The sequence below is a fragment of the Vicugna pacos genome, chromosome 18 (genome assembly GCF_048564905.1).
Source record: "Vicugna pacos chromosome 18, VicPac4, whole genome shotgun sequence".
In the NCBI taxonomy this organism is placed as follows: domain Eukaryota; kingdom Metazoa; phylum Chordata; class Mammalia; order Artiodactyla; family Camelidae; genus Vicugna; species Vicugna pacos.
The window spans coordinates 45,794,356-45,815,375 of NC_133004.1; the positions used below are offsets into that span (position 1 = coordinate 45,794,356).

Genomic DNA, 21,020 nt, shown 5'->3' on the forward strand with positions numbered 1-21,020 from the left:
CGCAAAATGGGATTAACCCTAACCCGCCAGGGCTGGCCCTGGACTCTGCCTTGGCTGAAGTCCCCCTTGGGGACCTGAAGGCAGTAGAGGGAGGCTGGACAACAGCCAAAGAAGGAGGTCCCCTCGGAGCTTCCCCGCCCCCGGCCCCACTGGCCTCCCCTCCCCGGGCTGGGCGGGCTGGCTCACTCTGCGATGGTCAGCAGGTGGCGGGACGTGTCTATGTGCAGCTCGACGCTGGTGTTCTCCAGCTCCAGCAGGCTGCGCCTCATCTCCAGCTGCTCCTTGAAGGCTCCGATGAGCTGTGCCCGGACCTTGTTCATCTGCAGGCGGCTATCCTCCTCTGCGTCAGGAGGGGGGATCGTGGCTGGGGGCAGGAAGAGAGCCAGCTGCACCGGGAACAGGGCCACCCAGGCCAGGGTTGACTCCACGCTTGCCCATCAGCAAAGGATCCGGCCCAGGGAGGGGCTTTATATACAGTGTGGATGGCTGGGTGGACGAAGGGTGGAGGGTGGGTGGGTGGATGGATGGATGGGTAGATGATGGATGGATGGATGGATAATGAATGGATGGACAGATGGCTGGGTGGATGGATGGATGGATAGGTAGGTGGGTGGCTGGATGAATGAATGAGTAGATGATGGATGGATGGGTGAATAAATGGGTGGATAATTTAGACGGAGCTAGACTCTCTTTGCCTGGGTTGGGGTCAGGTGGCCTGGATTTGAGTCTCAGGAATCCAAGGAGGAGTGGGGCTGGGCTAGCCATCTCGCCTCAGACCTCACTTCCTCAGGGAAACACTTCTGGACTCTCAGTCTGGGTCCATCCTTCCTCTGATAACATCTCACCTTCTCCTTGCAGGTCCTCTGCATACTGATAACTAGGTAACATTGTGTGGTAAATGTTCGGTACCTGCCTTTCCTGCTGGAATGTCAGTTCCACAGAACAACACTAGTCTTGTCTTTCTGTCCCCATGGGGAGTTCCTCCTAACAGTTCTCGGGTAATTAGTCAATGGCTTTCCCCGCCTGCCCTGGTAGAACGTGCCACTGTGGTCACGTGTCTCGGTGTTCCCAGCCTTGACATCGGTGGTCAAGGGGTCCCTTTTCCCTAAACGTCAAGCAATCTGGGATTGGTGAAATAAATTAGGGTCCATCCGGATGACCAAATCACTGCACGCATTAAAACAAAGCTTCAGGGGAGTACACAGTACCCCAGTAGTGATCCCAGCAGAGCCCCGCACACCAGCACCCCGCTGCCGCCCGAGGCTTGCCACAGCAGGACCCAGGGGGAGCCTGTCATGCCCTCAAGGCTCACCATGAGACCCCCTTCCCTCCGTGGCACTGCCCAGCTTCTCCATTAGGCCCATCAAGACGAGTCCCAATAACTAAGAGGCCAGCAGGGTGAGAGCCGTTACGGCATGCATCCCTGTTGACCCCTGACCCCAAAGAAGCCCAAGCTTCCTGGTCGTCACCTAGCTTCATAGATTTTCTACAACAGCCCCCTCCAGCCCCCCAGACCCTCTGCTGGCCCCAGGGGACGCCATCTGTCATCAACCACGGCCCCTTTTCTTTGAAAGTTTCCTTCACCCTTTTGCTCCACCAGAAATCTGAGCCCCAAATCTACCACCAAGAAAGAGGCATCCGTGTGTGCCAGGAGGCTGTGTGCCTGGAAAGCCCCGAAGTGCCCATCGCAGCACGGCCATCCTATGGGCACTCTGCAGCTGTCACAGGGATGAGGTGGCCCCACACGTGCTGCTGGACGGCCTCCAAGGCTCATCCTTGGACGAGAGAAGCAAGTTAAAGAAGAACAGCTACGATAGTCCGACGTCATTCATGCGTAGAGCCAGCGCCGGCCACCCCCGTGGACATGCATGCAGGCAAACCGTGCGCCTCTCTGGGTGCAGTTGTGTCCACAGCGCTGCACAGAAAAAGGCCCAGGAAGGTGCACATCAAAGCGATAGCAGTGACCTTGAGGAATTAGAAAAAGAACAAACAACCCAAATATAGCTGGAGGAGGGGGAGCAAGGGCGGAGCAGAGACGCACGAAAACGACGGGAAGGAGCAACGAGGCTACGAGCTGGCTTCTTGGAAAGATAAACCAAACAGACAAGCCTTTAGCCAGACTGACCGAGAGAAAGAGAGAGAGAGACTCAGATAAATAAGATCACAGATGAAAGAGGAGCCATTACAACTGGTACCACAGAAATACAGAGAATCGTGGTTACCATGATCAACTACACACCAGCAAGCCGGCTGGTCAAGAAGAAAGGGATAAATTCCTAGAAACATACAACCTATCAAGCCTTCATCATGGAGAAACAGAAGATCTAAGCAGACCAGCAATGAGCACAGTGATTCAATCAGTGGCCGGAAACCTCTCGACAAAGAAAAGCCCAGGGCCTGACGTCTGCACGGGTGAATTCTGCCAAGCATTCAAAGAACGATTAACACCAATCCTCAAACTCATCCAAAAAGTTGAAGAGGAGGGGATACTCCCAAAGTCATTTTACAAAGCCAGCATTCCCCTGGTACCAAAACCAGACAAGGACGCTACAAGAAAAGAAAGTACAGGCCAGTATCTCTCACTGATACAGATGCACAGAAGTCTCAACAGAACACTAGCGGCCCGAGTCCCGCGGCAGCTCAGAACACCACGCACCATGGGCACGTGGGTGCAAGGACGGTTCCACGTACGCAGGGCAGTGATGGCGATGCCCACGCGGACAGGATGGAAGACAAAAATCATACGATCAACTCAACAGATGCAGGGAAAGTGTTTGAGAAAACCCAGAGTCCTTTCATGACAGAAAACTGTCAACAAAGTAGGTGTGGGAGGAACGCACCTCAACATGACAAGGGCCACATGTGACACGCCCACGGCTAACGTCACACTCAGTGGTGACGGGCTGACGTCTTTTCCTCTCAGGTCAGGAGCACGCCCGGGGCGCCCACCCTCACCCCCACATCGAACACGTACTGGCAGCCCCCGCAGAGCAGCCGGGAGGGAAGAGAAGAGGCCCCAGATCAGAGCGGAAGAAGCAAACCTGTCTGTTTGCCAGCGACGCGATTTTACGCATAGAAAATCCCAGATGTCACAAAAGCTGTCAGTCACGTCTCAGTAAGGCTGGAAACGAATGACGGTGTGGCATCTCAGGCTCTCAGGACGGTCCTCCCCAGGGCGGCTCTCCTCTCTCCTGTCCCCTCTGACCGCTGAGGCTGAGGCTCCTCCCGGCCCCTCGGGGCGTGTGTTCTCCCCAGTGTTGTTCTCAGAAGGCAGTGCCCGCGGCCCAGTGCCCACCGCCAGCGCCCCTGAAGGCAGTGCCCGCGGCCCACCGCCAGCACCCCCTCGGGCGCAGCCCGCTCCCCCTTCTGCACGGACAGTCTCCACACCAGCCTTCTGAGTGTCTCCTCCCACTTCTCTCTCATCACTCCTGGTGACTCCAAAATCCTCAGACAATCCAGCCACCACCCAAGGGCCTTCGTTCCTTGACCTCCTGTCCTCTGGACCTGCTGCCCTCCCTCCCCTGACCAGCGCCCCCCAGCCCAGCCCTGGGCCGGCCGTCCGCATGGCTGCAGGCCCCCCGCCCGCCTCCCGCTCTGTCAGCCCCTCCGGCCCCAGAAGTGTCCAGTCCACCGACTCCGCCGTGCCCAGGGTGTTGCCCTCACCCTAAGAACCACATGCTCTCAATTCTGTTATGTTCTTTTTTTAATTTTCAAATCTTCCTCTTTCCAGCCTTTAGATGGAAACACGTAGAAATACAGAGCCCAGAGGAACCTGCAAACGCACAGACAGGAAGAAACGCCGCAGGACCCACGGCCCAGTTTCCTCCAGAAGAATTTGAAGGGGGGCGGGGAAGCCCACAGAGCAAAAGAGACATAAAAGATTAAGATTTATCAGCCAGACTCAGGATGTGGACTCTCTTAGGAGCTTAGTTCAACAACAAGAGAGATTTGTGGCATCGCTCAGACTGCCGGCTCTCGGATGATGTGCCCAAGTTACCGTTAACGTTCTTTAAGGTGTGGAAGTGACACTGTAGTTACGTTTTTGTAAAGAGCCTTGATTTTTTAGGGGTTATAGGCTGACCCGTTTATGAGTAAAATGCTACGATGTCTGGGGTTTGCTTCAGGATGGTAGGATGAGGGAAGTGCATGGACGGACGGGGAAGGACACAGGCGGGGGCGTGGGGCTCACGAGCGTCGCTGGACTGTTCTGACTCCTTCCGTGCGGACTGGAAGTTCCCCGTATCAGAAGCAGGGGCGTTTTCTTCTCCCTCGTTCACAGCTGACCTCGGCCGTCACCCAGCCTCCTCCCTCAACTCCCGTCCTGGTCTGCAGGCAAAACCCCAGCCGTGGAGAACCCTCCACCTGCCCCACAATGGCCTTAGGAAAAGCCCAGCTCTGCTGAGTGGCTCCCACCTGCTTCACAGCTGCACATCCCGGGGGGCCCCCGCACGCCACTGTCCGGCTCACTCCCTCCTCGGCCTCCCGTTACGCTCAGGGTAAACCCAGGCCCCTTTCCACGTCTTTCCAGCCTCGTCTCCCACCACGTGTGCCAGCCACGTCGGCTGCCATCTGCCCCGGAACTCATCAAACCCACCCCCACCCCAGGGCCTCTGCACAGGCAGCTCCTCTGACCCGGATCTGGGCACGGCTCTGCCCTCCCTCCCTGAAGTGCGGCCTCCCCGGCGAGGCCTTTCCACCCACTCAGCGTACGCAGCGCCCTCCCCTCCTCCCGCCCTCTGTCCCCTACCCACTGTATCCTCCTCCTTTGAGAACGTACCTTCTTGCGGGCAAGGCCCCCCAGACCTCACTCCCCCTGCACCCCCAATGCTGATCTGCACCTGCTACACAGTAGGCACCCAAGAAATGTGCAAAAGAGCACGACCCTGACTCTGATTTTGCTGTGCGTGCATGGCTGGTTTGTCCAGGGGCCCAGAAGGAAATGGCTAAATGCTAACTGCGGCATCTTCAAGTTGTGGGGTCGTGGGCGGCTTATCTTTTCTTCTTCTTACACTTTGCTGTCAGCTCCGGGCTTTGAGGGATAAATGTCCATCACCCTTATAATCAGGAACGTCTCTAAATACGATGTATTTACACAGGGAACACGGGAACAAGCTTTTGTGATAAATATTCGAGTAACACCGCAAGACCTAAAGACCCCTTGACGTCTCTCTGATCGCCTGCTCGCCCATCCCAGTCCCCCACCCCCAGGAGACCACCGCTGGCATTTTGGTGTGTCCCCCCCCCCCGAGCTTTTTCTGTGCGGTGTTGTGCATGCATGTGCGTCTAAGGAGATGTCTGGAGTTTGGGTGGGAGAGTTGTATCAGGCTGTGGGCAGCACTCTTTAACTTGCTTTCCCGCCCAGCAGCCTGTCTTGGAGGCCGTCTGTCTGCGCAGGTGGGTCTTCCCCGTCTCTGTAACACCTGCAGGGCGGTCCACAGGAGGGACCACCACTAGCTTGTCCCACCCTCCTTGATGGGCGCTGTCTCGTCGCACAGCACCCTTGGGCACGAGAGCACGTGCGCCGCATGGTGGTTGTGGGGGAAGTTGCTGGGGCACAGAACACGGTGCAGGTCAAGTGTGAGCAGACGCTGCAGATCAGCCTCCAAGGAGACGCGTTAAGTTAGGCTCCCAGTAGCTGTGTTTGGGGCTGCCGTTCCCACACCTTGTTGTACGTGAGCCGCTTAATAGTGCCCGGCATCTCAGCGTCAGCCAGTCCAGTAAGTGAAAACTGGCTCAACTTGCATCTCTATTTCCTCGTGGACTGAGAGTCTTTCCCTGTGTTTATGGCCACTGGAAACCCTCTGAACTGCCTATTCATTTCCTCATTTCCTCGTATTTTTTAAATTGGGCTGTTTGCTCTTTCTTATTGATTTTCTAAAGTCCTTTATTTACCACGGCAAAGCTTGTCTTAATAGCCAAAAGCACATGTGCGTGTGTGTGTGTGCACGTGTGTGCACTTAGCCAGACTTTGTTACAGGTTGTTTTTTTTTGGCAGGGGAGGGAGATAATTAGGTTTATTTATTTTTAATGGAGGGACTGGGGATTGAACCCCAGACCTTGTGCCTGCTAAGCACACGCTCTACCACTTGAGCAACACCCTCCCCCAACAGGTTTTTTTTTTAATTGAAGTATAGTTGGTCTACAGTGTTGTGTAAGTCTCTGGAGTGTAGCATGGTGATTCAGTTATAAACACACACACACACACATATTGAGTTACTACAAGATCTTGAATGTAGTTCCCTGTGCTGCACAGTAGGACCTTATTGTTTATGTACCTTACGTATAACAGTTTGTAGCTGCAAATCCCGAAAGCTCCCAATTTACCCCTCCCCGCCTGTCACAGGTATTTTTTAGGAGCACCTTTTTAACTTATTGATTACTTTGATCATTTTAGGGTAAAGTTGTGGTGTGCTGTCCCCCAAAAGGAGGCCGACAGCCCACTGATCTGGGGAGACGGGAGGAATGAGGGAAGCCACCCAGTGGGTGTGGGTTCCACTCGGTGGGGTGGAGGCGTTCTGGAAGGAGACAGAGGCCGGGGCTGCCCAGCACAGTGGATCTGCTGGGGAACCGTTCACTCTAAGGTGGTGAACTTCATGTTCTGTGAGCTTTGCTGCAGTGAACTTTTTTAAAGGCACTAGATGCCGATGTTGGGGGAGCTGGGCGCTCTAGACCATCTGCAGCTTTTCTGTAGGTTTAAAATTATTCCAAAATGGAAAGGTTATTTGGGGGAGGGGCACTTAGGTTGTATATTTATTTTAATGGAGGTGCTGGGGATCAAACGTAGGGCCCCATGCATGCTACGCACGTGCTCTACCACTGAGCTGTACCCTTCCCCCTGAAAAGTTACTTAAAAAAATAAAAATCTGACTTGGGAAGAAAAAAAAAAGTAGATGGGAAAGAAGAAAAGCAGCAAAGAGATACAGGAGGAAGGGATCAGGTGAGGTGGGGGAAGATAGCTGGCTCACAGTCAGAGCCAAGGCGGGCGCTGGCCCGGTCACCCCGGGAGGCCTGACGGGGCTGGGAGCGGGGACGGTGCCGGGCCCCCGGGCGGGACGCTCGGCGCGGACCCCGCGCCAGGCGGGGCAGGAGGCGCCAGGCATGTGCTCGGCCGTACCTGGAGCGTCCTGGACACCAGGCTCACTTTGCTCCTGCTCCTCCTGCTTCTCGACCTTACACTGGAGGCGCTCGATCTCCCTTCGCAGGTCGGAGATGACGTCCGTGTACTGCGCGATGTGGTAGGACACCTTCAGCAGGTTGCGCTTGACCTGGGGGCAGGACGCGGCCAAGGTCAGGGCCAGGCGGCTGCCCCGCGGAGGACCCCTTTCCCGTGAAGGGTTTACGCCAGAAACACGCAAGCACATTTTGTCACAAAAATTCACATCAGCACCACTCGGCCGTAAAAAGGAAAGAGACTCTGACACCTGTTACAGCGTGGCGGGACCTCGAGGACACGGTGCTCAGAGAAATAAACCAGACACAGAAGGACAGGCTCTGTGATTCCACTTCTACGAGGTCCCCGGAGAGCCAGGGTCCCAGAGACAGACAGCAGAGGGTGGGGGCCAGGGGCTGGCGGAGGGGGACAGGGTGTCAGGCTGGGAAGATGGAGAATTCTGGAGAAGGACTGTGGTGATGGTTGCACAAGGCGATATGCTCAATGCCACTGAACTGTCACATTTAAAATGGTTAAAGCGGTGGATTTTGTTATGTATATTTTGCCAGAAATTTTCAAACAACCCAGAAGTTTTTGAAAACCCGCCCCCTGGGGAACCACTGCTACCACGTTGGCGTGCATCCTCCTGGATTGCTTTCTGTGTCATTTTGAACGTACATACAAACGTACCCAGAGAGAGACCTCTGGGGAGTCTCTGGATGTAGGTTTGGCTCCAGACTTTGATGTAAATTATATTAGTGGAGCTGCTATGATTTTGACCATTTTTCTCTTCCAGCGATGTGTCTTAGAGGCCGTCTGTCCGCACGTTCTCTGTCTACCCTGTTCTCTGTCACAGCTGCAGAGCGGGCCTTGGGAGGGACACACTGAGGGCTTGTCCCGTCCCCTCCGTGGGCACTTTGGGGCTTTCCTGTGACACGACTTCCCTGAGCACGTGGGTCCGTGTTTCTCTGGGAGACTCAGAGGGGACCTGCTGCAGGGCACACGCACTCTGTGAGTTTTACTGGATGTGCTGGGTGGCCCCGTGTCTGCACGGACAGTCTTTATCCCTGGGGCCCCGCTCCCTTGCCGGGTCCCCCTCAGCGGAAGACCCCTCTCGATTCGGCCTCCTCTGCTCCTCTTCCTTGCAGTGGCCTGGGGGTCTCATTGAGAGCACTTGCCGCAACTGGAAACGATGCCTGTGTCTGTGTGAGTTCATGTGAGTCTGCCGCCCCCGCTGCTATGCTCAGTGTCCCCCAACTGCTGTGCTCAGGGTTCCCGTGGGAGCAGAAGCTCCATCTATTTTTTTTTTTTTTTAATTTTCATCAAGGCGCCTAGCTCAGAGCCGGGCACCAGGGGAGCTCATCTCATGTCACAGAGGTCGAAGGCATGGACTCCAGAGCCAGGCTCCCTGGGTCCCACACCAGCTCTGCTCCAGCCGTGGGAGGCTGGAGAAGTTGCTTTGCCTCTCTGCTTCAGTGGCTTAGTCTGTAAAATGGGCTGATAGGACCTGCTTCCTAGGGAGAGGGTCACTGAGAGCTGCATTAACTCCCACCGGGAGCCAGGGCCCACGGGTAAGTCCCCACCTAAACAGCCTGAGCCCCGCGAATGGCCTCATTTGGGGGGAAGGGGTCTTTGCAGATGTAATTAGGGATCTTGAGATGAGATCATGCCGGAGCAAGAGGGCCCTACAATCAACACGGGAGGAGAAGGGGAGACACAAAGCGGGGGAGGAGGCTCCGAAAGTAGCAGAATCTGGAGGGACGCGGACACAGGCGGGGTGCCAGAAGCCACGGGAGCTGGAAGGGCCCTCCCCTCCAGCCTCTGGCGGCAGAGCCGTGGGATTCAGAGCCGTTGGGTGAGCAAGAGGGAGGGAGGGCCTCACCCTCGTCTTGATGTTCTTTGCGCGGTAGGCGTACAGCAGGGTGGACCGCGACTCCTCGAAGTGCGTGCTGGCCGGGCTGACGTGGGCGATCATCACCGTCCGGCTGTTCCCGCCCAGGGCGTCCTGCTCCGAGGACAGCGACAGTCGGGGGTGGGATCCAGACCCCCACCTGCCCGGCGGCGCCGCCCCTCCCCCACCCGTCCCCAGCTCTTCGGACCCTCCTGTCTGAGGCTCCTACTCCAGACCCTGAGAAGGCAGCTGGGGACCAAGGGGCCAGCGGTGGGGGTGACGCTCGGACGAGGTGGCACCACTGCAGGGCCGCCCGTCTGACTGGTGCTCTGACGCGGGCAGATTGGACCGAGGTCAGACGTGCAGACATGGATTTGCTGCTTGGCCCCTTTGTCTGCTTGCACCCCGCCTCGCTGTGGAACAGAGCTGACAGCACTCAGCTCAGAATGAAGAGAAATTGTCTTGGTCAAACTGTCAGGATGGGACAGGTGGCCCGGCAAAGGAGTCAGTGCCCTGTCCCTGGGAGTACGCAAGCGTGGGTGGGACCACACTTGGGTGGATGGAGGAGTCAAACAGAGACTAGATATGGTTTCTACAGAGAAAACAGCGATTTTCCTGCCTTCGGGGGTTCCTGGAAGGGCCCACAGATCCAGTAAATCCTGAAAGTTGCGGTCAGAGGCAGCCGTGCCCCGCTCGGGCCTGGGGCTCATACCTTTAGCAGGCGTGTGAGTTTGCTGTCCCGGAAGTTCACGTACTGCGCCCGGCTGCCACCCTTCTCGCTGAGAGCGTTGATGCAGTTGCCCAGTGCCAGCAGGGAGCGGTTGATGTGGGCGCCCTCCTTCATCCTCACGCCTCGGTTCTGGGTCTGCGTGAGGAGAGGCCAGGCTGACGGGGAGGTGGTCTTTCCCTTGCTTGCCGTCCCCCAACCCCGGGCCCAAGGGGAGGGGACCGAGGTCTGGAGGGTGCAATAACCCCGCCCCACCCCAGGAGGCTCAGGATGGATGTACTGCTGTAGCACTGGGGCCAGTGACAGAAAAAACACTGGATTCTGATGTGGAATACTACACAGCCAGTAAAAGGGATGGGGTAGAGCTATTTACCAATGTTGAAAAGACACTCACTATTAAATTAGATAAAAATTGGGTCAGAGGGATGTCTGTGCAGAACAATCCACTTTTATAATAAAAATATGAATGTGTGTGTCTTCATGAGGCAACACCCATGGCCAGTCTCAGCTTGGTCCTCCTGTGGGAGCGCCTGCCCGACCTCACTCTCTGCAGGGGAGACCACATCACCCTGTATATTTCCTTCAAATCTCTTACACATTTGATATTTCCTTAATTGCTCCCCACAGGACATAAGCCCCATGAGTTGGCCCTGTGTCCCCAGAGCCCAGACACTGGTGGGTGTCTGGCCCACAGTGGGGCTCAATGGCTGTGTGTGGAGCAAATGCGTGGAGATGCATGAAGGGGCCTTAGGAGGACACCCGCCAAACGGCTGTCGGGATGACTTCCCCTCCGTGCAGCCATTGTGGGGATGTTGATTTTCTTCCTTCGGCTTAACCGCATTTTCCGTACTTTCTGTGCTGAGTTTTACTACATTTGAAATCAGGAAGAAGAATGACATTTTAAGGGCACGGGTTTAGAGCCAGTTTGGGGCGCAGTTTGAGAATAGCTTAAATGACTTATCCTGGACGGATCTCCCAACCTGTCTCAGTCTCCTTATTTACAAAAGGGGCAGTCGCCCCGGGTCACAGCCAGGATTTAATGGGCAACACATGTAAGAGACCAGCTCAGAGCAGGGCCCACAGAAGCGAGCGGTAGACGTGAGCTGCCGTGTCCCTGAGTGGGAGCTGGTGTGGGGCAGGCCTGGGGCTGCTGGCATGACCCAGGCCACAGCAGCTTCTCAGGTATCACGTATCTGTGCCACAGATTCAAGGGGCTTTCTTGGAGACCTCGTGCCCTGGAACAAACTCTTTCATGAGCAATTTTCTCTGAAGAAACAACAGACCATGAGAGCCAAGCAGATCCTAAAGACAGCGCACTAGGCCACCTGAGTATACAGCTTAAAAACTAAGGCCCAGAGAGGGACAGTGGCCTGCCCAAAGGCACACAGCAAGTTGGAGCAGAAGGAGAGCAAGGACCCAAAGCCTCAACCTCCTAAGTCTGGTGGCCTCTGTCAGCACCAAGTCCAGGGGAGACGGGCCCCACCTGCCCCGGAGGACACAGCACTGTCTGGCCGGCACAGGCAGAGCCCAGGCCTCTGTCACACTCAGCTTCGTGAACGTGAAGCTGTGTGCACCCCCATCTGTCTGTGTATCATCCATGTCTCTTATTTTCTCTATTCTGAGGCTTTGTCATCGGGGGGCCCTGCTGTCCCTCCCAGGATGGCCGGGTCCTAGAGACAAGCCACTCACCCATGAGCACAGGCTTCAAATGCAAACCAGCCAACCCAGAGCCTGCCCCACCCCCTCCTCCAGGGGCCCCCACACTCTGGGCCACTGTCCCCCTGCCCTCGTCAGCAGGGACAGCCCTTGTGCCCCAGGGCCCAGTGGAATGACCCAAACTAGCTGACCCCAAGCCTGCTCACCCTGCCTTCCCACAGAAGCCACAACAAAGTCTCTGGCCCACGAGTTCCCCGCTCCCCCCCCACCTCCTGCCCCCCCCACGTGGCCCTGCGAGGCATCCCGTGGCCCCCACCCCACCCCACCCCGGTCCGGGAGCTGTGAGTAACTCGCTATCTTCTCGGGGCGGTCATCTCTGATGTGTTGGACTACTGCACCTCCAGCCTCATACTGTATTAGTATGTTACTTTCAGACCCATCGGACTGCGGGCTAGCTGGCCAGTCTGCTCATTTCAGCGGCCCAAGGGCAGGGCCAGGTACAGGGAAGGTGAGTGAATGAGTGAAGAGATGCAATGACCAACACACCCTGAGGACACAGAGCATACTGTGCAAACTGCAGGAGGGGTATCAGCCGTGAAAGGTAGAGCTCTGGGCCGGACCCCTCCCGTTGTGCACGGCGTTGTCACGGCGAGGCCACACCGCCACCACCAGAGCCTCAGCCCAGCATTGGTAAAACAGGCGTGAGGCCGCCCACCTCACAGACTTGGGGTTACGGGGCTTATGAGTGCTAAGTGCTGGTGCCTTGGAGGGATGGGAGAGGCGTCCCTTGCTGGTTGCATTATTGTTCTGGCACGGCCTCCATCCAGCACCCTCCCTGTTCCTGCTACTGGGCTGGGTGGTGTCCCTGAGGACCGCTCAGCCCCCCAGGCAATGGTGAGCACAACCCTCACTCCCAGCGACAGGTGCCACAACGGCTGGAGCAGGGACGAGGGGGCAGGCAGGCGGGGCGCGGCCTCCCGACCAACACCCCCCACCATTTGTGGCTCCCTCCACCTGACAGGCTTTTCCTCGGGCTCAGCTCTGAGGCCCCACAACCACCCCACTATCCTGGGTGCCACAGCCTCTGTGTGACCCCAAATCTCAAAGCACGGCCTTCCTGTGCTGTAACTATCTGCTCACGCATCTGCCTCCCGCCCGCCCTGAGAGGCTCCGGGCTCCCAGCGGCGGGTCTGGGTGCAGCTCGTCTCTGTGTGTCTGGTGCCCCGGGAGCCTGCCACACGGGGTGCCCTCCCTGAATCCTGGCTCCGCGGCCCGGTCCCCAGCGCGCGGTTAGCAGGCGCCTCTCCTGGGCCAGGCGCCGGTCTCGGTGCTGGAGAAGCTGCTGAACGAAGAGGGACAGTGTCCTGCGCATGGACTAGCGAGCAGACGGACACAAGGGGAGGAACTGTGACGAAGAGGCCAGGAACCTGGGATGCCCGCTCCGAGCCCGCCAGGTCCACCATGAAGAGCCGCCCCAGGCGCACTGCCCCCGCCAAGTCAGTGGCGCGGCTGCGCTGGCGCACGGTGACCTGCAGCACGGCGTGGGAGCGGGACGACGTCTGGTTGGCGGCCGTGGGCTCCTGCGTGCGCTGCCGGTTGCCTTTGGTGAGAAGCTGCATGATCTGAGGACCGAGGCAGAGGCGGGAGGCCGTCAGGGCCCCTGCATGCTACACGCTCTCTCCAGAACAAGAGAAGGAGGGTGCACCCCTGAGCCCCCTTGGGGTGCCTCTTCCCCGGCCCCCGGCTGCAGATGGCAGAGCCTCAACTGGTGGAAGCAATTTCTGGTTTGCGGCAGGAAGTGATTAATGAATCCGCCAACTGAACCAGCGGGAGTCGCACTTGTAGCAGCCCTTCCCCACCTCTGCCCGTGGCAGACATCACCAGTGGATTACCCGTCTCTTCCCCAGAGAGCCCTTTCAATACAGAACTCCAGGCAGTTGTAGGGGTCTGCTGGAGTTAGCGGGTGGTCTGAAAGCCTTTTGTGTGCAACCAGCGGTGGAAATCAAGCCAGTGAGCCTCTGCTGGGCACCCACTGCGTGCCAGCGGGGGAGGACCACAAAGCATGCGTGGAGGGAGACTGACATGCCCGTTGTTCCTACAGAACAGGCCCTCCTCTCCAACCCGGGGCCCGCGACGGGCCATCAGGGCAGGGTCTCGGGTCGAGGCCGTCATGGCTGGAGAACACGGTCACCCAGGGGTCGGGGGCCATAGGGAGCAGCTGAAGGGTTCTGGGCAAGTGGGAGGGCAGCACCGGGAGAGGCTGGAGGGCAGGGCTGTGGGAGCAGCACTCAGGATCAGTGCGGCTTTTAGAGGTGAGGCTGACCCTGACCGGCGGGGCCCGCCTGGGGTGCTGCAGGAAGGTGGATTCCACACCTGCACGTGGACACAGAGGGAAGGCTGCGTGGTTCACTGGTGATGCCTGCCCTGAGCGCAGCATGGAGGGCAGGACAAGGGTGGCTGGGGTGGGCGGGCGTGGGCTGCTCCCTGAGCCCAGGAGGAGCTGTGTGTCCGACTCTGCTCTGTGAACCTGACCGTGAGGGACCTTGTGGGGACTGGTGCCTGCCAGCGTGGCTGCCAGTGTCCCCCCGTGGGCCTCACCTCCTGGGCGTTGGAGGTGGAGACCTCCGTGATGCCTGCAATCTGGATGCTGCCCCTAGCATCTTCCCTCAGGTCCAGAAACCCCGAGGACGGGTTTAGGAGATCCCGGATGGCTTCGTTATAAATCTGCACGACACAGAAACGCTGGGAGCGGGAGCTTTGGTGCAAAGGCAGCAGTGCAGGGACCTGCCTGTCACTGGGGCTCGGCACCTCCAGAGGGGATGCGGACGCCGGGAAGGCGGAGGCTTCCCACAGGCCGGGGCCACCTGGGGTAACAGGTGGGGGCTCTGCAGCCGAGGCGGGCGGGGGGGCTCACCTCGAGGTAAGACATGGACACGCTGCAGTCCGCGCTGTCTCGGGTCTCCTCGATGGCCCGGAAGAGGTGGGTGAGGGTCTGCAGGTAGATGCCAGGCTCCGCGTCCGTGCCCAGCATGGTGTGGGTCTTACCGGCACCTGCGAGGGGAGCAGGACGCCACCCAGGCGGGGCTCCTGAGCTGGACTTGGGCCCCACCCCGAGCCTGGCCACGCCCGCGGCCTTTACTGAGCAAACTGCCCCTGCTCTCTGGCACTCTCGTTTTCCATTTTGGAAACAAGGAAAAAGAAAACCACCCTGTCTGAGCCGCCTGATGGCCGCTGTGTGGAGGGCACCTAGGCAGGCAGGGAGCCTGGAGGACGTAAAGCAAAGGCGCAGTCAGCGGAGGGAGGCCGGATTCCCCGCTCCAAATTTGCTTTAAGGTGTTTGTATTGTTTCTGTAATAGAATTAACGTACGTGCGAAACTTTCTAAGCAGTGCCTCACCACCCTGTACCCGTTCGCCCCTAGAGGCAAGGACCAGCTGGCCCTTTTCCTTTGTTAGAGCCCAGCGCATAGTACGTGCTCCCTAATGTTTGTTGAATGAATGAATGAATGAATGAAATAAACAAGCTGTGGCTTTGAGCCAGGCTTCCCAGGGCCTCCGTTTCCACACCTGCAGGGGGAGGGCCGCAGGGCTCACCCAGCGCTGGCCCTCTGCGATTCTAGTTCTTAGGAGAGCAGCTTAGCGTCTGAGTGTTTGCGATCCCAGCCTGTCACTGCAGAGAAGAAATCTGTGGGCTCCCATGGGCAGCAAAGTGTAGGCTTGGGCTGAGTGCCAGGTTCACTCCTACCAGCTGTGTGACCTTGGGGAAGTCCCCTCACCTCTCTGAGGCTCAGTTTTCTCATCTGTGACGGGGCAGGGGGTGCTCTACCTGCCTTTTGGGGCTCCTGCAAGGACCAAAGGAGCCAGCGGATGCAGAGGGACCAGCGCACGGCCAGCACACAGTAGGTGCTTTGTGCTGCTGGAAACGGTTCCGCTGCCACCAGCCCCATCCCCTCCTCGGGACACTGCCCGTGGTGGTACCTGAGGGGCCGTAGGCAAACACCGTCGCGTTGTATCCAGAAATCACGCCTTCCACTAAGTGCTGGGTGGTGGCACGGTACACTTCCTCCTGCGGACAGACAGAAGGCCGTCCAGGCCAGCCCTAGTGACTCGCTCCCCCAGTGAAGCGTGGCAGATGTGGTGCGGTGGGCCGGGCCCCGAGAGGCCTGGCAGCGCCCACCTTCCCGCCTGTGCTCTGGGGCCGCCATGCTGAGAGGAAGGCCAAGCTGCATGGAGAGGCCGCCTGTGGGAAACCCCGGTGCTCCACGTGAACGCCCAGCACCACAGGAGGGCCTGCCCGGCTGACCCTCATCCACCCGAAGAGCCACGAAGGATGGTGGCGAGCGGCTGTATGCAGCCTCGGCCCTGCTGCGCTGCAAGCCAGCGGACAGGTGGGAGCCGTGGCTTCTTGGCAGTTGAGGGGGCTGTGCTGAGTGCAGGGGTGCCTTGGGCACCCCGCACTGTGGGAAAGACATTTGGGTGCAGGGCGGGAGTGAGCACGGACCCCTGCGTCCCTCACTGGGCTCTGTCCTGGGGCCAAACATCCCGCAGGCATCACCACCCCGGAGACGTGGCCGTCCCACCTCGAGAGGCTGGGTTCAAGTCCTGCTTGGCCGGGCTCAGGAGTAAGCACCTTCCCGTGTGTCACCCACACTGAGCCCGGGCCGCCCTCTGTAACGTGAGGGTCAGGACGTGCTGGACGGCCTTCCGTCCTTCGTGAAGGGCGGAGGTGAGGAGCGCAGCCTGACCCCACTCCTCGTCTGTGGAGCGGGCGCCGGGCAGCCTCCGCCAGACCCTCCCCACTGTGTGCTCACAGCGGCCTCCTTCCTCCTTCAGGTCTCGCCTGACTCGCTCTCCCTCAGGAAGGCCTTCGCTCGCCTGGCTGGTCTCCAGGACGGTGCTTATCACCGTTTGTCTCCTGTCGTCTGTCTGTCTGTCTTGCTGGGATGTGAGCCCCTGTGGGCAGGGAGTGTGTTCTAGCGCCGTGGAGGACAGGACAGGACTTTGTTGGGTGGATGGGTGGGTGGACGGACACACGGACACACGGAGGATGTGTGAGAATGTGTATAAAGCCCGGGCACCTGGCAGCCCCCCGCGTCCCTGGACGGGGCCTCTGCTTCTGCCCTGGGGTGACCCAAAGTGCCAACCTCCTTGATCCTCAGGGAGATTCGCGAGACGCCGTAGATGAGGCCACATGGCTGCCAAGCCCCCCGCGTGAGGACACCCACGCGGGCCTGGCTCCGCGGGGACGTGGGGCGGTGGGGAGGGGCGGGCACCTGGGATGCCTGCTGGTCGAAAACAGTGTCAAAGATGAAGGTCTTCTCCCGGGACTGGTGTGTGCGCAGCGGGTCCTCGGGGTCCTCCCCGGGGTCCATCAGCACCACCACCTGGGGAGTGAGAGGCGGGGTTGGCAGGGGATTGGGCCGCAGGCCCCCCTCCACCCCGAGGCCTGCTGGGCTCTGCCTCCAGCCGACCCATCCCAGCACCCAACCAGCGCCCAACGCGGACAGCAGCCCAGACACCCACCAAGTGCCGGGCCTGGGCGCCAAGGGCCCGTGAAGAGCTACGCCAGCCACAACGCCCTGCAGGTGGGGAAGGGGCTTCGTGGACCGAGCCAGCAGCCTCACTCCTGCACTCTCCCCATGCAACCCAGGGGACACCCCCTCCCCACCCAGTGACCTCCTGCTCCGGGGGCTGTGCTGCCCAAAGGAAAGGGGAAAACGGAGGAGGGGTCCCGGGTGCCTGGGGAGGGACTGCACCCACCAGCCCTGCCGCCCTGCGCTGGGCCCCCGAGCCCCCTGGCACCCCCGGCCGGGGCCTCTCCTTTCCCACAGAATCACGTCCTCGTAGAGCAGGGTGTCCCGGGGCCTCTGGGGGCGCGAGGCTCAAAGGAGCCTGTGCCGGGGCTGGAGGGCAGGGCAACGGAGACCAGCCGAGCTGTTTATCCTGGTGCTTGGGACCTGGGGGAGCTGTGGAGTCTTAGGGGCCCAACTGGGTGGCCCAGAGCCTGCCACCGGGCCGCCTGCCCACTCAGCCGGGGGAGGCCAGAGCCCCTGGGAGCTCTGTGCCAAGATCTGGGGAGACTGGAACCATTTTGAGAGCCACTGCAGACTCCAGCAGGCCATTTGCCTCGACTGCTATTTCAGAGGCACCACCTGCTCCCTGGCACTTGCGTGCTTAGATCAGTGGTGCACACAGTTCCCGGCGTGACAACGGGGGGCCTGTGGGCCGCAGCCCCCGCCCCGGCCCTGCTCGCCCCAGACTCGTAGCCGATACTTGGCTGTCGTCACCCTGTCTGTGCCGAGCCCGGGCCCACACCGTGTCCTGAGCCTGTCCCCAGTCCTGCCTGCCAGGGCAGTCACGTCATGGACCTAGTTGGCCTGGCACTGTCTCCAGGTCAAGGCTGTGGGAACGCTCTCCACAGCCGAGCCAGAGCCCCTCCTGTAAGCCTCCGTTCCCCGCAGTTTAACCCCGTCTCGCCTGTTTACACCCCCAGTTCCTCTCCCCTCGCGTCACCCCCACCCCGTGGGCAAGCCCCAGCCGGCCTCCCCTCCGTCGGGGTCCTTTGCCTCAAGAACAAACACACCCTGGGAGCATCCCGGTCAGAGCGGCCTCTCGGGGACAAATGGGGGAATCCAGTTGGGGAACCACGTTTTGTTGGACCCCAACTTTGGCATGTGTTCCGGTCAGTGAGGACCCCGGGCACCACCACGCCTAAGCTGCACGGATGGCGCAGCTTCCGAGCCAGCTTCCAAGGAGCAGGGGTCCGGGGCAGCATGCCGCCCCGGGCTGGGGGCCGCGGTCACCGGGCCCGTCACAGCCGCACATCCGGGCGGCCGCCCTCCTGCCCGCCCCCGCCCCCGCCCTCCCGGCTCCCGTGAGGGCCTGGAGCTGGCCTCTCCTTAGCGCCCCCCAACCTCTCCCCCTCCTCCAGGCTGCCCACGTGTCACCATAGAGGACGTTTGTGACCGCCTCTGTCCACTCTGTTCTCTGCGCACTCAGCTCCCCAGTGTTCTGCGTTTATCCCGTTTGACCCCCACCCCACCCCACCCCACTAGGAAGTGAGCTGGGGGAGACGCGGCAGGCCCTGGGTTCCCTCACGCCAGTGTTTGGAGCGCCGGTCACTGAGCACTGACCTTACTGATTCTGGAAGGGAGGGAGCGAGGTGGGTGAGCACACGTGGGAGGGTGGGGGGCTCTGACCCCACGACGCAGCCTCACCTGGTCACCCACCTTGTGGGCGATGACGGTGGCCCCATCCTCCAGTTCCAAGTCATTGAGAGGGCGGATCCGGAGCGCCACCTGTGGGCAGGACACCGCGAGGCTGCCTTCCAAGGCCCCAACGAGGGAGCCCCCGGTCCTTCCAGTGCAGAGACGCCTGCCCAACCTCCCCTCACCTCCCAAGAGCCTCCCACTCCCGGTGAAGCCTTAGAGCCTGGCCGGGCAGGAACCTCCTCACGCAGAGCCTGAGCTTGCTCAGCCGCACGACGGGGCTGAGAGGAGCCTTGTGAACGCGGTGACCCTCCCTGGTCTGAGCCGGGGCGACTGAGGCCCAGAGAGCCAAAGTAACTTGCCAGGGTCACACAGCTGCTGCGGGGTCTTACCGCTGCGCCCCGCTTCCTACCCACCCCCGAGGGACCTGACCTTCATGCGGGCTGCGGGCACGCTCAGAGCCCTGCTGCCCACCATTCTCTGCCCGCCTCACCCCCTGGTTCTAAGACAGTTCTGCAGGGCACCCTCTGGGGTGGCACTGACCCAGGCCTCCAACCTCCTTGGCCACTCAGGAGCCGTGGGCCCAGTGAGCCAGTGCAGTGCTTCTGGGCCTCTGCTGCCCGGTCTGTAATGGGGGAAGGTTCCTCCTGGCAGGAACGGTAGCTGTGGCTCCCCTGCCACCTAAACGGGGACCCGAACATGAGGGCTCTGTGACTAGCCTGCAGGTTGGCGGCAAGCCCCTGGTCCCCGCTCACCGCACTGCCTAACGGGCCTCACGTCACCCAGGACACAGGCCTGATCAGGCCCAGCTTGATGGGGTGGGGGTTGGGGTGAGGTGAGAAGCAGGGGGTCGCTAGGTCCCTGTGAGGGAGGGCTAAGCGGCCAGGGGCAGGACCCGTATGGGGACCCGGGCTGACGGCAGAGGCCTGACCTATGACATGCGGGCACTGGGGGCAGTGGGTCAGGAGGCCAGGGCAGGGAGGAGGCGGCCCAGGGACAGTCTAGGCACTCGGGGGAGGACGCTCACCATGACCTGCTGGTCCTTGGGCTCCACCTCCCCCACGGCGGGGCTGCCCCGGGCCGGCGAGGAGCCGGCAGCAGGGCGGGAGGGCATGGCTGGCCGGGGACAAGAGCTCCTGGCTCCCTGCTATCCAGCTGGAGACACCTGGCTGCAGTCAGCCCCGCCCCAGCCCTGTGACATCAGCAGGGCCCCAGGAGCCCAGCTAGTCCCGTGTCTCAGCAACTCAGGGCCGGCCCATGTGGTTCAGGTGGGGCCCTCACCTAACGCTGTGGCAACCCCGGGGTGCTCTCAGGCCTCACCTGGTCTGTAGGTGAGCCCATCAGAGACCTACCCCAGGCCTGGTGCAGAAAGCTAGTAGCTAATATTTAAATAATTTCCTCAAAATACTTCTCTCCTCAAAGGCACGTTTCTAAGTCAACCTTGCCAACGACCCACAGGTTTCTGATTAGGATGTGGTTTTAGGCCCCTTTCCCACGCTGCCTGCCCCACACCCAGGGCCCGACTCGCGTTAACCACCAGGCATGTTTACTGCTTAAACGCTGCGCTCAACTTTTCCACTGCAGTCCCCAAGGAAGTCACTGGGCTGTGACCCAAGCAGGCTGCACCTGCCAGGTCGCGCAGCCAACCGGCGTGCCAGGTGCCCAGGGCCCTGTTCCCGCCAGGGACACGGGGGCTGCTACCAGGACAGAGAACGGCTGCGGCCTTTGGCGTAAACCACGAGACTGGACCCACGGAGCTCAGGCCTGAGAAATCCAACTTAGCGATTCCAGCCACCGAGAGGGAAGGCGCCAGAGGCCCATCCACACGAGCGGGGTTGTGTCTGAAGTTGAGTGACTACGGGGTCACCGTGGCTTCGTCTGGCCCCGCAGCAGTCACTGGCCACATACGCTCGCTCACTCGCTCATCTCGGGCAGGGTTGTGCTGGTCGCGCCCATGTTCTCACCCTTGGCGTCCAGGTCAATGCTGGGCTCCAGGGCCTCTCAGCCACGTGAGCGAGGCCAGGGGAGGAGAGGGCCCCTCCCATGAAGGCCCGGCCTCTTGACCCACCAAGGACTTGCTGGAGAGCCCGCCTCCAGGCTCCGACCGGAGGGCAAGCCCCTCCCATCCTGACTGCTCTGGAGACACACCGGACACCAGGACTGCGCAGGGGGCCGGGCGCCCACCCCTATGCCCAAGCAGGACACTGGGGACGCTGCACCCCCACACCCTTGGGACGGGTCAGGAAAGTCCTCTGTGATGGGCCAGGCCTGGGGAACCCGGTCGACAGAAGACAGATCAGCACAAGTGCTTGGAAATTATTTTATTTACAAACTATGCAAAACAGTTAGAACTAGCAAATTTGTAACAGTGAAAAGTTAACTTTTCAAAA

General features: G+C 60.0%; 1 protein-coding gene across 1 annotated transcript; it reads right to left on the reverse strand.

Annotated features, from left to right (window-relative positions):
• Positions 1-6,627: 6,627 nt before the first annotated feature.
• On the reverse strand, positions 6,628-19,744 carry LOC102527320 (kinesin-like protein KIF19). Its single transcript, XM_072942034.1, has 11 exons — positions 19,658-19,744; positions 18,640-18,720; positions 16,696-16,806; positions 15,401-15,488; positions 14,339-14,475; positions 14,023-14,148; positions 12,852-13,046; positions 9,754-9,906; positions 9,033-9,155; positions 7,115-7,265; positions 6,628-6,685 (listed from the first exon to the last, which is right to left on the reverse strand). Exons 1-11 carry the CDS (start codon positions 19,742-19,744, stop codon positions 6,666-6,668), a joined length of 1,272 nt encoding a protein of 423 aa, XP_072798135.1. The 3' UTR covers positions 6,628-6,665.
• Between the last annotated feature and the right edge of the window lie 1,276 nt (positions 19,745-21,020).

Bases quoted from the DNA above. Each gene is read 5' to 3' on its own strand.
- LOC102527320 (XM_072942034.1), bottom strand. From the start codon at position 19,744: ATGCCCTCCCGCCCTGCTGCCGGCTCCTCGCCGGCCCGGGGCAGCCCC. The intron at 15,489-16,695 runs GTGCCCGCCCCT...GTCTGTCCGCAG, and splicing joins TCGACCAGCAGGCATCCCAG to GAGGAAGTGTACCGTGCCAC. The intron at 13,047-14,022 runs GTGAGGCCCACG...CTCGGTCCTCAG, and splicing joins CCACCTCCAACGCCCAGGAG to ATCATGCAGCTTCTCACCAA.